The sequence below is a fragment of the Hypomesus nipponensis genome, chromosome 11 (genome assembly GCF_054491055.1).
Source record: "Hypomesus nipponensis isolate SF chromosome 11, ASM5449105v1, whole genome shotgun sequence".
Taxonomy (NCBI): domain Eukaryota; kingdom Metazoa; phylum Chordata; class Actinopteri; order Osmeriformes; family Osmeridae; genus Hypomesus; species Hypomesus nipponensis.
The window spans coordinates 1,260,001-1,276,281 of record NC_140371.1 but is presented as its reverse complement, the minus strand read 5'-3'; the positions used below and the strand labels follow the sequence as shown (position 1 = coordinate 1,276,281).

At 47.2% G+C, this 16,281-nt stretch overlaps 1 protein-coding gene across 2 annotated transcripts in view; it reads left to right on the top strand.

Moving 5' to 3' along the window:
- The window catches only part of psme4a (proteasome activator subunit 4a), a 64,887-nt gene that overhangs the window by 37,881 nt on the left and 10,725 nt on the right, over positions 1-16,281 (top strand). For both annotated transcript variants that reach the window (XM_084709094.1, XM_084709093.1), the window contains 13 exons: positions 340-476; positions 924-977; positions 1,133-1,262; positions 1,960-2,041; positions 5,652-5,805; positions 9,048-9,117; positions 9,273-9,398; positions 10,907-11,059; positions 11,365-11,469; positions 11,616-11,707; positions 13,280-13,411; positions 13,794-14,002; positions 15,691-15,776. In XM_084709094.1, coding sequence (XP_084565220.1) covers positions 340-476; positions 924-977; positions 1,133-1,262; positions 1,960-2,041; positions 5,652-5,805; positions 9,048-9,117; positions 9,273-9,398; positions 10,907-11,059; positions 11,365-11,469; positions 11,616-11,707; positions 13,280-13,411; positions 13,794-14,002; positions 15,691-15,776 — 1,530 coding nt within the window. The remainder of the gene's footprint in view (positions 1-339; positions 477-923; positions 978-1,132; positions 1,263-1,959; positions 2,042-5,651; positions 5,806-9,047; positions 9,118-9,272; positions 9,399-10,906; positions 11,060-11,364; positions 11,470-11,615; positions 11,708-13,279; positions 13,412-13,793; positions 14,003-15,690; positions 15,777-16,281) is intronic.

Genomic DNA, 16,281 nt, shown 5'->3' with positions numbered 1-16,281 from the left:
CCTAGGCCCTAGAACCACAGTTCTAACGTTACATAACACATTTTGTGAATTACTTCATCTCTACGTTATTAACTTTAATGCAGATTTAAGATGAATATTTTATTAATATTTTGGTTAATATTAGCTGTCAGTCACTAATTTTCTCTGAGCTCCATTGTCGCGGGACAAGGAGTTAACCTGCGTGCAAAATAAATAAAATAATCATTGTAGTTGTGGTGCTCCTTAATATTCAGTGTTTGCTCCTAAATCTTTGCTGGTGCTCCTACGTTTACCAGTGCCACCAAGTGAAACAGTTATTTTCTTGCCCTACTCTGTGCTGACCTGACCTCTGACCTGTAGATCCCTGAAAAGTGCGTTTCCGTGGCGAAGCTGCTGCTGACGTCAGGGAAGCCCCTCCTCCTGGACGCCGTGCCCTCCGAGGAGGAGACGGCTGACGGCCTGCTGAGACAAGACACCAGAAACACTGACTCTGTCAGGTAGCTGCTCACACACCAGAAACACTGACTCTGTCAGGTAGCTGCTCACACACCAGAAACACTGACTCTGTCAGGTAGCTGCTCACACACCAGAAACACTGACTCTGTCAGGTAGCTGCTCACACACACCTTACTCAAACCTTACACACACACACACCTTACATACACCTTTACATACACACACACACACCTTACACCCACCTCACACACACCTTACACACACAGACCATACAAACATACACACACACACCACACACACACACACACACACCACACACACACACACCATACACACACACATCATACACACACACACACACACACACCACACACACACACACCACACACACACACACCATACACACACACACACCATACACACACACAGAGACAGACACGGTGCTGTGTTTATGGGAGTGTGTCAGACTGACTGTTGTGTTCCTGCAGGAGGTACGAGAATCTGGTGGAGGAGCTCCTGGACTGCCTCAGCAACAGAAACATGTAGGTCCCACATGGAGCGGGGGTCATGTCGGGTCATGTCTGTGCTCTGGGTCACCTGAGCAGCTAGTGTCAATGACTGATTGATCTGAAGGTTGTGTGTGAAAGGTCATATCTGAAGATATCAGGTGGTTACTATGACAACTCCTGTGTTCCAGGCCCTGGAAGTTTGAGCACATTGCCATCGGCTTCCTGTCCCTGTTGCTAAGAGACGACCACCCTCTTCCTGCTCCTGCTGTTCTCTTCTTCGTCAAGAGCCTCAACCACGACTCTCTGCTGGTCCGCAAGGTACACACAACCACGACTCTCTGCTGGTCCTCAAGGTACACACATACACACAACCACGACTCTCTGCTGGTCCTCAAGGTACACACATACACACAACCACGACTCTCTGCTGGTCCTCAAGGTACACACAACCACGACTCTGCTGGTCCTCAAGGTACACACAACCACGACTCTGCTGGTCCTCGAGGTACACACATACACACAACCACGACTCTGCTGGTCCTCAAGGTACACACATACACACAACCACGACTCTGCTGGTCCTCGAGGTACACACATACACACAACCACGACTCTGCTGGTCCTCGAGGTACACACATACACACAACCACGACTCTGCTGGTCCTCGAGGTACACACATACACACAACCACGACTCTGCTGGTCCTCGAGGTACACACATACACACAACCACGACTCTGCTGGTCCTCAAGGTACACACAACCACGACTCTGCTGGTCCTCAAGGTATACACAACCACGACTCTGCTGGTCCTCAAGGTACACACAACCACGACTCTGCTGGTCCTCAAGGTACACACATACACACAACCACGACTGCTGGTCCGCAAGGTACACACACACACACAAACCTCACTGCAAGCAGTGCTCCTTCCAGGGTAACCCTGGATGATGCTGCAGAGCTGCAGATACAGCAGCTACATGCCGTTTACCTGCAGGGTCTGTGTCGTCCTCCAGGTGGCGATCTCTGCTGTGGCTGGAATCATGAAGCAGCTCAAGAGACCACACAAGAAAATTCCTGTCATCTTCCAGCAGCTCAGTAAGTCTGTGTCCGAACCCCAGCCTGTCTACCCTAACCCTGTCTACCCTACCAGCAGCTCAGTAAGTCTGTGTCCCATCTCTAATTTGAGGTGATAGTGAGTTCCAGAGATGGGGAGCAGAGTGGCTGAATGCTCTACTCCCCATTAGGGATGGAGATTTGAACTGATTTCACTATTCGAATAGTATCCGAAATTAGTTTCTAATATCCGGATAATCTATTTTGTTAATGTGGTTCCGTTATGTAATTAGCCTGACATGACGCAAAGCATACAGTAAACACATGAACCACCACACATTCTGGCAATAATTGGGACTGTTAAGCTTTTAGATTAAATAAGAGTTGAATAAAGAAAACAAATGAAAGATCAATTTATTAACATGACAAAAAGACAATGAACTTGAAAAAAACGCTGCGTCTTCAGACGTAGGCTCTTAATTTGGCGGAAAAGCGATTAGCCTATTATTATGTGAAATAAAAAGTAGGCTACATTGGACTAAATTAAACACATTGGGTAGGCTATCCTCCATAAAAACGAAAGACACACGGAGAAATATTGCATATTAACTTGGATATTAACTTGGAACCGGAATCCTATCGGATACGGTGCGCCACCACACAATGCAAACATAAACAGCCGATTACGCTAGCTCTACATGGCTACTGGTAAGAAAATAAATAAGCCACAACTGCATTAGCCATACGCATTTTTATTCAGGAGAATTAGCATGTAAACATGCTCAGGGGAGAGGCGAGTACGGAGTTGATTTACGAGCAGGCCGGCGTAGAAAAGACTGCAGGAATTGAGGTTGCTGCGAGGTACTGCTTAGCCAGGACACTATGCTTCTTGTAGCGCCAAATGAAATGAAAGGAGACTCGCAGCAGAACGCAGGCGTAGCCTACCTTTTTTGATGGTTTTCATCATTTCTAACGTCACAACTATTAGAATTCACAACACGACGCAACGGTTTTTCAATGAAAAATAAATAAAATTAAACTACGCTCATAAGTATTCGAAAAAAGTATTTGAATACTAACTTACTTTAGGATATCCAGATATTCGATAAACCACGCCCATCCCTACTCCCCATGGTGGTGAGACAGGGAGCAGAGGGGCTGAATGCTCTACTCCCCATGGTGGTGAGACAAGGAGCAGAGGGGCTGAATGCTCTACTCCCCATGGTGGTGAGACAAGGAGCAGAGGGGCTGAATGCTCTACTCCCCATGGTGGTGAGACAAGGAGCAGAGGGGCTGAATGCTCTACTCCCCATGGTGGTGAGACAAGGAGCAGAGGGGCTGAATGCTTTACTCCCCATGGTGGTGAGACAAGGAGCAGAGGGGCTGAATGCTTTATTCCCCATGGTGGTGAGACAAGGAGCAGAGGGGCTGAATGCTCTACTCCCCATGGTGGTGAGACAAGGAGCAGAGGGGCTGAATGCTTTACTCCCCATGGTGGTGAGACAAGGAGCAGAGAGGCTGAATGCTTTACTCCCCATGGTGGTGAGACAGGCAGAGGGGCTGAATGCTCCACTCCCCATGGTGGTGAGACAGGCAGAGGGGACAGACAGGTGTATGGAGGAAGAGGATCTGAGGGAGCGGGAGGTAGTGGGACCCTGGAGGAGATCAGACACATACAGGGTGAGGTTGTGGATGGCCTTGAATGTAAACAGGAGGATCTTGAATTGTATAAGGGACTGAACAGGGAGCCAGTGGAGCTGTTGCAGGACAGGAGTGATGTGGTGGATAGAGGGGGTGCGAGATATAATGCAGGCAGCTGAGTTCTGGACCAGTTAGAATGCAGGCAGCTGAGTTCTGGACCAGTTATAATGCAGGCAGCTGAGTTCTGGACCAGTTAGAATGCAGGCAGCTGAGTTCTGGACCAGTTATAATGCAGGCAGCTGAGTTCTGGACCAGTTATAATGTGGGCAGCTGAGTTCTGGACCAGTTAGAATGCAGGCAGCTGAGTTCTGGACCAGTTATAATGCAGGCAGCTGAGTTCTGGACCAGTTAGAATGCAGGCAGCTGAGTTCTGGACCAGTTATAATGCAGGCAGCTGAGTTCTGGACCAGTTATAATGTGGGCAGCTGAGTTCTGGACCAGTTAGAATGCAGGCAGCTGAGTTCTGGACCAGTTAGAATGCAGGCAGCTGAGTTCTGGACCAGTTATAATGTGGGCAGCTGAGTTCTGGACCAGTTAGAATGCAGGCAGCTGAGTTCTGGACCAGTTAGAATGCAGGCAGCTGAGTTCTGGACCAGTTAGAATGCAGGCAGCTGAGTTCTGGACCAGTTATAATGTGGGCAGCTGAGTTCTGGACCAGTTAGAATGCAGGCAGCTGAGTTCTGGACCAGTTGTAATGTGGGCAGCTGAGTTCTGGACCAGTTAGAATGCAGGCAGCTGAGTTCTGGACCAGTTATAATGCAGGCAGCTGAGTTCTGGACCAGTTATAATGCAGGCAGCTGAGTTCTGGACCAGTTAGAATGCAGGCAGCTGAGTTCTGGACCAGTTATAATTCAGGCAGCTGAGTTCTGGACCAGTTATAATGCAGGCAGCTGAGTTCTGGACCAGTTATAATGCGGGCAGCTGAGTTCTGGACCAGTTATAATGCGGGCAGCTGAGTTCTGGACCAGTTATAATGCGGGCAGCTGAGTTCTGGACCAGTTAGAATGCGGGCAGCTGAGTTCTGGACCAGTTATAATGCAGGCAGCTGAGTTCTGGACCAGTTATAATGCGGGCAGCTGAGTTCTGGACCAGTTAAAATGCAGGCAGCTGAGTTCTGGACCAGTTATAATGCAGGCAGCTGAGTTCTGGACCAGTTATAATGCGGGCAGCTGAGTTCTGGACCAGTTATAATGCAGGCAGCTGAGTTCTGGACCAGTTATAATTCAGGCAGCTGAGTTCTGGACCAGTTATAATGCAGGCAGCTGAGTTCTGGACCAGTTATAATGCGGGCAGCTGAGTTTTGGACCAGTTATAATGCAGGCAGCTGAGTTTTGGACCAGTTATAATGCAGGCAGCTGAGTTCTGGACCAGTTATAATGCAGGCAGCTGAGTTCTGGACCAGTTATAATGCAGGCAGCTGAGTTACAATAATCTGCATATTGGTGGGAAGTGTCCTTCCCTGCATATCAGATGTCAATGTGATCGATCCAGTATCGCGCGCGTGCACGTGTCTGCGCGTCCCTAGCAGTGGAAACTTACAAAGTTCTCTGACCCCTCCTAGGCTGACCATATGATTCACTTATACAGATAAGGTTAAACATCTTTTATGGCCTCTCCAGTAAGATAGTGGTCAGCCCAGGTCACCTTGTTTATGTAAGCCTAGTGTTACCCAGAGTTCACATTTGGGGGTAGGCCTCCCTTTGCACACATAGAATGCTGAACACAGTTTCATTCTTATACAGGATAAAAGGTTACATCTTCAACTTTTCCGACATCTACCCTGCCTGTCTACCCTGCCTGTCTACCCTGCCTGTCTACCCTGCCTGTCTACCCTGCCTGTCTTCCCTGCCTGTCTTCCCTGCCTGTCTACCCTGCCTGTCTACCCTGCCTGTCTACTCTGTCCCTGTCTGTTTACCTGTAACTACATGCTAACCTGCCATGCTCTCCCCAGGTGGAGTGTCCCAGACTGGGGGCCTGAAGGCGGGGGACCGGCCTGATAACCAGTGGCTCCAGTACAACAGCAGCTCCCTGCCCCGCTGCAAGAAGGACTGGGATGGATGTGTGTTCATAGAGAAGACACACTGGGGCTATTACAGTTGGCCACGGTACACACACACACACACACACACACACACACATCCTGTTCACATCCTGTTCACATGCATATACCGCACAGACCGGTGGCGATTTCTTTAAGACTGCCATGGAAGCTCAGCTTCCCCTAACATTTAAAAAAATTCATGGTCAAATGTTGTTATTGATAACATTTTAAATTCGTTACAACACGTTCATATCGAAGACGAGTTCTTTCAGAATCATCTACATATATTAGCAGGTCGACTGACTGATTTCCTTCTCATACATTCCCGTAGTGTCACAGTGCATTTCCCTGTTGAAGCTCAGCTTCAGTGGACTTCAATGGGGCTGCTTTGAACAGTGTTTTTCAATGCTTCCAAACTATACGGTCATTGGATACATGCTGCGATTATGAACCGCCCTGGACGCTCAGCGTCTCTGGGGGTGAATGGAGGAGTAGGCTGCCCTGGACGCTCAGCGTCTCTGGGGGTGAATGGAGGAGTGGGCTGGCCTGGACGCTCAGCGTCTCTGGGGGTGAATGGAGGAGTAGGCTGCCCTGGACGCTCAGCGTCTCTGGGGGTGAATGGAGGAGTAGGCTGCCCTGGACGCTCAGCGTCTCTGGGGGTGAATGGAGGAGTAGGCTGCCCTGGACGCTCAGCGTCTCTGGGGGTGAATGGAGGAGTAGGCTGCCCTGGACGCTCAGCGTCTCTGGGGGTGAATGGAGGAGTGGGCTGGCCTGGACGCTCAGCGTCTCTGGGGGTGAATGGAGGAGTAGGCTGCCCTGGACGCTCAGCGTCTCTGGGGGTGAATGGAGGAGTAGGCTGCCCTGGACGCTCAGCGTCTCTGGGGGTGAATGGAGGAGTGGGCTGGCCTGGACGCTCAGCGTCTCTGGGGGTGAATGGAGGAGTAGGCTGCCCTGGACGCTCAGCGTCTCTGGGGGTGAATGGAGGAGTAGGCTGCCCTGGACGCTCAGCGTCTCTGGGGGTGAATGGAGGAGTGGGCTGGCCTGGACGCTCAGCGTCTCTGGGGGTGAATGGAGGAGTAGGCTGCCCTGGACGCTCAGCGTCTCTGGGGGTGAATGGAGGAGTGGGCTGCCCTGGACGCTCAGCGTCTCTGGGGGTGAATGGAGGAGTGGGCTGGCCTGGACGCTCAGCGTCTCTGGGGGTGAATGGAGGAGTAGGCTGCCCTGGACGCTCAGCGTCTCTGGGGGTGAATGGAGGAGTAGGCTGCCCTGGACGCTCAGCGTCTCTGGGGGTGAATGGAGGAGTGGGCTGGCCTGGACGCTCAGCGTCTCTGGGGGTGAATGGAGGAGTAGGCTGCCCTGGACGCTCAGCGTCTCTGGGGGTGAATGGAGGAGTAGGCTGCCCTGGACGCTCAGCGTCTCTGGGGGTGAATGGAGGAGTGGGCTGGCCTGGACGCTCAGCGTCTCTGGGGGTGAATGGAGGAGTAGGCTGCCCTGGACGCTCAGCGTCTCTGGGGGTGAATGGAGGAGTGGGCTGCCCTGGTGCTCAGCGTCTCTGGGGGTGAATGGAGGAGTGGGCTGGCCTGGACGCTCAGCGTCTCTGGGGGTGAATGGAGGAGTAGGCTGCCCTGGACGCTCAGCGTCTCTGGGGGTGAATGGAGGAGTGGGCTGGCCTGGACGCTCAGCGTCTCTGGGGGTGAATGGAGGAGTAGGCTGCCCTGGACGCTCAGCGTCTCTGGGGGTGAATGGAGGAGTAGGCTGCCCTGGACGCTCAGCGTCTCTGGGGGTGAATGGAGGAGTAGGCTGGCCTGGACGCTCAGCGTCTCTGGGGGTGAATGGAGGAGTAGGCTGCCCTGGACGCTCAGCGTCTCTGGGGGTGAATGGAGGAGTAGGCTGCCCTGGACGCTCAGCGTCTCTGGGGGTGAATGGAGGAGTGGGCTGACCTGGACGCTGGGCTTCCCCGTGATGATTGGAGGGTCTGTCGAAAGACTGCATCTCCTTTTGATTGACAGTAATGTTGTACTATAAAAAGTAGTGGTGGGCTGTTATCGGCGTTAACGTGCTGCATTAACGTGAGACTCTTATCGGGCGATTAAAAAATATATCGCCGTTAAACTATTCTCAAAGTTGGGTTGGGAGCTGGGTCTATACTACTCAAGCTATGATGACTTTCACCTTGATATTTTAGCGCGGATGTATACCTAGCCGAATTGCACTGTAGGGGGCAAGAACGAGTCTTCGAACATGTGTGTATGCCTTGTGTATGAAATTACCACATCAACGTGACGTGCTAACATGGATGCAGCTATGAAGCCGCCTGGTTTGCTTCAGGGAAAATGTATATTTAAGAAGCTTCCCAATGGAAACCTTGACAAGACTAAGGTTGTTTGCACCTTGTGCAATGCGGAATTAGTTTACTGTACGAGTTCTTCCAGTCTCAAATACCACCTAAACGCAAAGCATCCCTTAAATAATGTGGAAGATGCCGGGCCAAGCACTGATGTAGCAAAGGGGAAGATTTGTCTTCAAACTACTGTTTGAGTGCAACTGAGGCAAGCCCGTCAGCACAGCTCTATCAGCCAAGCTAACTAATCTCCTCGCTCACCTGGCTTGAGAAACCCGTTGTCAAAGATTTACTTTTCGTCATTATTTCAGTAGCACACATATTCTGAATGCCTTCGGCGGAATTCAAATGAGCCATTTTAATCTAGATTAATTCCAAGATTACAGTGAGATTAATCTAAAACATGATCTATGCTCACCACTAATACAACGTAATCGAAGCCATTCAAGCTCAGTCCCATCGCTGATTTTGAAACTGTAGTTGAAAGACAAACTGCAGCAACCTATTTCTTGGTATTTACGGCGAAATTGCTAACCAATTTTCAGTGTACATTTCATATAACTATACACCACGTTCCTTGTTTCAGTTTAACCTAATTTCCACATTTCCTCCTTCGAAATTAATATTGTTTTGTTACATCGTACGTTCATTCATTAATTCATTCAGTAGGCTAGGCTTGTCATAGGGGTGAACTAGCCAGTGAACTAGCCAAGATAAATAGAACATTTTTAGGATGTAGGCCAAAAATGAGCTTCCCCTCTTTGAAAGACCAGCAGACACAATCCTGTCCCCATGCACACGCATGCTCGCAAACATACTGTCCACATACATACATCTATACATTCACATACATGCCACACACACAAACTCTGACTGTCTGTGTGTGTGTGTCTGTATGTGTGTCTGTGTGTGTGTGTCTGTATGTGTGTGTGTGTGTGTCTGTGTGTGTGTCTGTGTGTGTGCAGAAAGCTGATGACATATGCCCCACCAGAGGAACAACCCAAACAAGACCTGACCAGAGACCAGATGACTGAGGTGTGTCTCTCACACACACACACACACACACACACACACTGTCTCATACTCACATACACACACTGTCACACTCACACACACATAAAAATACTTACCTCCAGATGCCCCCACCACCAACACCCCCCTGAGCAGTGTCCTGTGTCTGTGTCCCCTAGAGAGAACAGATCATCTATGACCACTTCTCTGATCCGCTGTTCATCAAGCAGCTGATAGAGTTCCTGTCTCTGGAGGACCGTAAGGGCAAGGACAAGTTCAGCCCTCGCAGGTTTTGTCTGTTCAAGGTAGGACACACACAGTCTTACACACTCACAGACACAGCCTGTCTTAGATAAACACACATACTCACCAAATAAACTTCTTTAAAGGGGTCATTGACTGATTTTACTGGATATTTCACATTGTTCCTTCTCCGAATAGGGTATGTAACATTGGTTGGGCTGAAAATGGCCCGGGTGCTGTTCTATGTGCCCAAATGCAACCCTGTGAAATAGCCCTGGAATGAAGCTAGAGGGGTTCTCCCTTTTATGGTATGCTCATGAATATATAAATCAAATATATAATATCATTATATATATAACATTATACATACGGTATATAAATCAGCTGCACGCTGATTTGTTGGTTTACAACGAGCGAAGCTGCGTAGCACAGACGCAACATACCCAAACATGCATCGTGAATTGTAGACGTACATGACAACACTGGTTATTTATTAGAATGAAACACAGTCAGGAAAATAAAATACTGTATTTCTTCGATTAACGCCGCAGCATTTATTACACAATGTTAATTTTTGGTACAGCGTTTATTTGAGGGCGGCGTTAGGATAGCTGTGCTAGCATGCTAGCGTGTCTTTAGACAAGCTTGCTAGTTTGCTACATTTAATGTTCTAAGCTAGTATGAACAGTACGGTCTTCTAAATCACCGATTAAGCAATAAGCAAATGTCAATGTTAGCTATACTAGCTAGCTGTATCTCATCTTTTTATTAACACTGATTTGCAAGGAATGCAAGAACAGCTGGATAAAACACCTACCTACTGTAGCCATGTAAACTAGTTTAGCTTGCTAATGCAAGAGCACCTGCCTCTCTCCAGTTCTTTCAATAGATAATATAGACAGGCGATAGCAATAGGCTAGACTGACATTTTTTTTCTGTCTATTTTTTGTAATCTTCCCTTCTAATGCCAACTAACAGCGTCTAGCTAGAGTCATTTGCTAAGTAAGGTATGTTGGTGTGTATTTTCAACGTATTCATTATTCTACCTATGCTAGATACAGGAAACGTTAGCATCGCTGATAACTGTTAGCGACAAAATCATACTTCCAGCTTGTGGTTGTGATGAGCATATGGTTGGAACAGCACCTCTTTTCAGCAACAGCAGCTTAACAAATCCTTCTTTAAATTGTCAATTGTGTTTAATTCCTTCTTTTAAACTTCCAACCTTTCCTTGTAATTACCATGGAAGTCCACAGAGCAGCTCGGCGCTAAACTAGTGTCTGAGATCTAAATGTTGGGGCGTGACCAAGGTACAGACCAGAGCCAAACAAGGTGGAGCCACCGAACTGACGTCAGTTTGGTGGCTTTTTGGAAACCAACCATTTTACAGTTTAATTGTAAGATTTTTATAGGAAACAGGTGTCAATGGGACTTGAGGTTCACTGTATGTCCATTTTACCCACCGAACTGTCGTTAGTCAACGATGACAAGGTAAACTCGGTTTTGCGGTCAATGACTTCTTTAACAACTCCTAACTCCACCACCCACCCCCCTCCTCCTCCTTCTCTAGGGTCTGTTCCGGAACTTCGGTGACAGCTTCCTGCCGCTGCTGCAGCCTCACCTGCAGAGTTTGGTGTGTGACTCTCATGAGAGCAAACAGCGCTGTGTGGCCGAGATCATCTCAGGTCTTATCAGGGGCAGCAAGCACTGGAGCTACGACAAGGTAGCACACACATACACATACACACACTGGAGCTACGACAAGGTAGCACACACATACACATACACACACTGGAGCTACGACAAGGTAGCACACACATACACATACACACACTGGAGCTACGACAAGGTAGCACACACATACACATACACACACTGGAGCTACGACAAGGTAGCACACACATACACATACACACACTGGAGCTACGACAAGGTAGCACACACATACACATACACACACTGGAGCTACGACAAGGTAGCACACACATACTTCCATGCCTGTGGTCTGACCCCTGACCCCTGCCGCAGGTGGAGTGCCTGTGGGAGCTGCTCTGTCCGCTGCTCCGCACTGCCCTCAACAACATCACCATAGAAACCTACACTGACTGGGGGACATGCATCGCCACCGCCTGCGTAAGAGATGGAGGCACAGGGGTGGGGTAGAGGGAGGCAGAGAGATAGATATGTAGATAAGTTCCATGTGGCATGTGTGGTCCCGGAGAGTTAAAATATATTATGGGGTGTGTGTGTGTGTGTGTGTGTACTTGTGTGTGTTACAGGAGAGCAGAGACCCCAGGAAGCTGCACTGGCTGTTTGAGCTGCTGATGGAATCTCCTGTCAACGGGGAGGGAGGGTCCTTCGTGGATGCCTGGTGAGGATCTGCTACATATACATCTATATATGAGGATCTGCTGCATATACATCTATATATGAGGATCTGCTGCATATACATCCATATATGAGGATCTGCTGCATATATATCTATGCAGGAATATCTGCAAACTACAACGATATATCTTAAGGGTGCGCCCATTGATCGGTCGCTAATCATTGTCGGCCGATAATCATTTTAAATACTCAGATCGGTATTTATTATAAAGGCCGATCAAAAGATCAGATTTCTTTTCTTTTTTTTTTGCTGTGCACTTTGTCCATGGTTCTTTGTCTCCTACCTAGAGAAAAAAAATTGATAGAATATTTTGACTATGGCCTTTTATGTTGCAGATTGTATAGTGTAAGGTAAAAATGTATAAAGACTTCATTCTGTTTTTGTAATTTATTATTTGGTAGGATAGTTAAATGTGTTTATTTATAAGCAGTTATTAATATCCCAGCATAGGCTGCTATGGTTTATGTTGCGTCTCTAAGAAAGAGAGTGGAATATGTTAAACATTTTTCCTGACACTACGTAAAAACTTGTTGTTAATTCATAATATTTTATAATCTATTCTTTGTTATACTTAATATACATTCTTGTTAAGAATAGTTGAATAGATAATGCTACATGATAAATAGAAGGCTTCAAACAGACCCATTAATCACAATCAGAATGGGGTTTAATCACCATGAAAGTTTGCACAGACAAGGAATTTACTTTGGCAGAAAGGTGCATACATTCAACATATAAGGATCATAAATCTGGAACAGTGGTCTACAAGTCTAACTATACAAACTACTAATGGTACAAGGTATAACTAATGCTAAGGGGCTGTAAGAATTTAGGAAGAAAAAAAATATTTAAAAAAATAAACAGTACCTTTATCGGCCGATACTGCTTCTAGGTGATCGGCCCCAAAAATCCTGATCGGAGCACCCCTAATATATCTATAACTATGTCTAACTACATATCTATAACTACAATTATATTTCTATAACTTCTTCTGTAACTACAACAAGTAATCTGTAACTACAACTATATATTTGTAAATACAACTATATATATAGCTATATATATATATAACTACTATTATAAATCTAACTTTATAACTACAACAATATATCTATAACTACATATCTGTAACTACAACTATAAATCTGTAACAACTATAAATCTATACATATATCTAACCAGCAATTAGCTCTTGTGACTAGAAACTGTATATATACTTTATATAGAAGTACCACTGCTAAAATCTAACTGTATAGAACTAGCACTACCTTATAGTAACTATTTATAGCTAGATGTGCAAGTGCTGGATGGTAACTGTAGATGTGCCAGTGCTGGATGGTAACTGTAGATGTGCCAGTGCTGGATGGTAACTGTAGATGTGCCAGTGTTGGATGGTAACTGTAGATGTGCCAGTGTTGGATGGTAACTGTAGATGTGCCAGTGCTGGATGGTAACTGTAGATGTGCCAGTGTTGGATGGTAACTGTAGATGTGCCAGTGCTGGATGGTAACTGTAGATGTGCCAGTGCTGGATGGTAACTGTGTGAGTCCCCAGTCGGCTGTACGTGCTGCAAGGGGGGCTGGCCCAGCAGGAGTGGAGGGTTCCTGAGCTGCTACACAGACTGCTGGCCTACCTGGAGCCCAAACTCACACAGGTCTACAAGAACGTGAGGGAGCGCATCGGCAGGTACTCACACACAAACATGCTTCCATACACAGGCACACACACACTTACGCAGGACCCAGACTGACACATGCACACACATCTCACTCACACACCCATTCACAACCCTCTCTCCCTTTCTGCAGTGTGCTGACCTACACACACACCCCACAATAACTGTACACTCTCTCACACACACACTCTCTCACTCCCCAGAACACACTCTGACACATCCCAGAACACACACACACTCTCTCACACACCACTCCCCAGAACACACTCTGACATATCCCAGAACACACACACACTCTCTCACACATCCCAGAACACACACTCTCTCACACACCACGCCCCAGAACACACTCACACACCCACGCCCCCTCCTGACCCTTCCCCCTATCTGCAGTGTTCTCACCTACATCTTCATGATCGACGTGACCCTGCCGTCCGTCCAGCCCACCTCCTCCCCTCGCGTGGCTGACTTCACGCAGCGCGTCATGCAGCACCTCAAGCCTCTGCTGGAGGGAGACGAGGAGATCCAGAACCACGTGCTGGAGGAGAACGAGGGCGGCTTGCAGGACGAGAGGACCCAGGCCATCAAGCTGCTCAAGACAGGTAGGAGCAGGTTACCATGGAGATGGGTAGGAGCAGGTTGCCATGGAGACATGTAGGAGCAGGGTGTGTCTCAGTGGAGTATTGTAGTACAGTAGTGATGTTATGTCTCCTCTAGTACAGTAGTGATGTTATGTCTCCTCTAGTACAGTAGTGATGTTATGTCTCCTTTAGTACAGTAGTGATGTTATGTCTCCTCTAGTACAGTAGTGATGTTATGTCTCCTCTAGTACAGTAGTGATGTTATGTCTCCTTTAGTACAGTAGTGATGTTATGTCTCCTCTAGTACAGTAGTGATGTTATGTCTCCTCTAGTACAGTAGTGATGTTATGTCTCCTCTAGTACAGGAGTGATGTTATGTCTCCTCTAGTACAGTAGTGATGTTATGTCTCCTCTAGTACAGGAGTGATGTTATGTCTCCTTTAGTACAGTAGTGATGTTATGTCTCCTCTAGTACAGGAGTGATGTTATGTCTCCTCTAGTACAGGAGTGATATTATGTCTCCTCTAGTACAGTAGTGATGTTATGTCCCCTCTAGTACAGTAGTGATGTTATGTCTCCTCTAGTACAGTAGTGATGTTATGTCTCCTCTAGTACAGTAGTGATGTTATGTCTCCTCTAGTACAGGAGTGATGTTATGTCTCCTCCAGTACAGGAGTGATGTTATGTCTCCTCTAGTACAGGAGTGATGTTATGTCTCCTCTAGTACAGGAGTGATGTTATGTCTCCTCTAGTACAGTAGTGATGTTATGTCTCCTTTAGTACAGTAGTGATGTTATGTCTCCTCTAGTACAGTAGTGATGTTATGTCTCCTCTAGTACAGGAGTGATGTTATGTCTCCTCCAGTACAGTAGTGATGTTATGTCTCCTCTAGTACAGGAGTGATGTTATGTCTCCTCCAGTACAGGAGTGATGTTATGTCTCCTCTAGTACAGGAGTGATGTTATGTCTCCTCTAGTACAGTAGTGATGTTATGTCTCCTCTAGTACAGTAGTGATGTTATGTCTCCTTTAGTACAGTAGTGATGTTATGTCTCCTCTAGTACAGTAGTGATGTTATGTCTCCTTTAGTACAGTAGTGATGTTATGTCTCCTCTAGTACAGTAGTGATGTTATGTCTCCTCTAGTACAGTAGTGATGTTATGTCTCCTCTAGTACAGTAGTGATGTTATGTCTCCTCTAATACAGTAGTGATGTTATGTCTCCTCCAGTACAGTAGTGATGTTATGTCTCCTCTAGTACAGTAGTGATGTTATGTCCCCTCTAGTACAGTAGTGATGTTATGTCTCCTCTAATACAGTAGTGATGTTATGTCTCCTCTAGTACAGTAGTGATGTTATGTCTCCTCTAGTACAGTAGTGATGTTATGTCTCCTCTAGTACAGTAGTGATGTTATGTCTCCTCCAGTACAGTAGTGATGTTATGTCTCCTCCAGTACAGTAGTGATGTTATGTCTCCTCTAGTACAGTAGTGATGTTATGTCTCCTCCAGTACAGTAGTGATGTTATGTCTCCTTTAGTACAGTAGTGATGTTATGTCTCCTCTAGTACAGTAGTGATGTTATGTCTCCTCTAGTACAGCAGTGATGTTATGTCTCCTCTAGTACAGTAGTGATGTTATGTCTCCTCTAGTACAGCAGTGATGTTATGTCTCCTCTAGTACAGTAGTGATGTTATGTCCCCTGTGTCTCAGTGCTGAAGTGGCTGATGGCCAGCGCTGGACGATCCTTCTCTACTGCCGTCCCAGAGCAGCTCCAGCTGCTTCCTCTGCTCTTCAAGGTCAGCATCATGCCTGCTTCCTGTTGTCCTGTCACCTGCACTTCCTGTTGTCCTATCACCTCCACTTCCTGCTTCTTGTTGTCCTGTCACCTGCACTTCCTGCTTCCTGTAGTCCTTTCACCTGCACTTTCTGCTTCCTGTAGTCCTGTCACCTGCATTTCCTGCTTCCTGTTGTCCTGTCACTTGCTCTTCCTGCTTCCTGTTGTCCTGTCACCTGCACCAAATAACTTATACTGACAAGAAGTGAAAGCCAATAGAACGCTCCATTGCAACACCAGTGCCCAGTAGCAGCGCTACGTCTCCGCCATTTTGGAGTGAAAGCAACAGTCCACTAGCTTGCTGTCGCTTTTGGCAATATCAGCTGCTTTGTTAAACAACACTGAATGATGACAACACAGAATAACGTAATCACTAGACTAGTGATCAGGGTTAGGGTTAGGTCACTAGACTAGTGATCAGGGTTAGGGTTAGGTCACTAGACTAGTGATCAGGGTTAGGGTTAGGT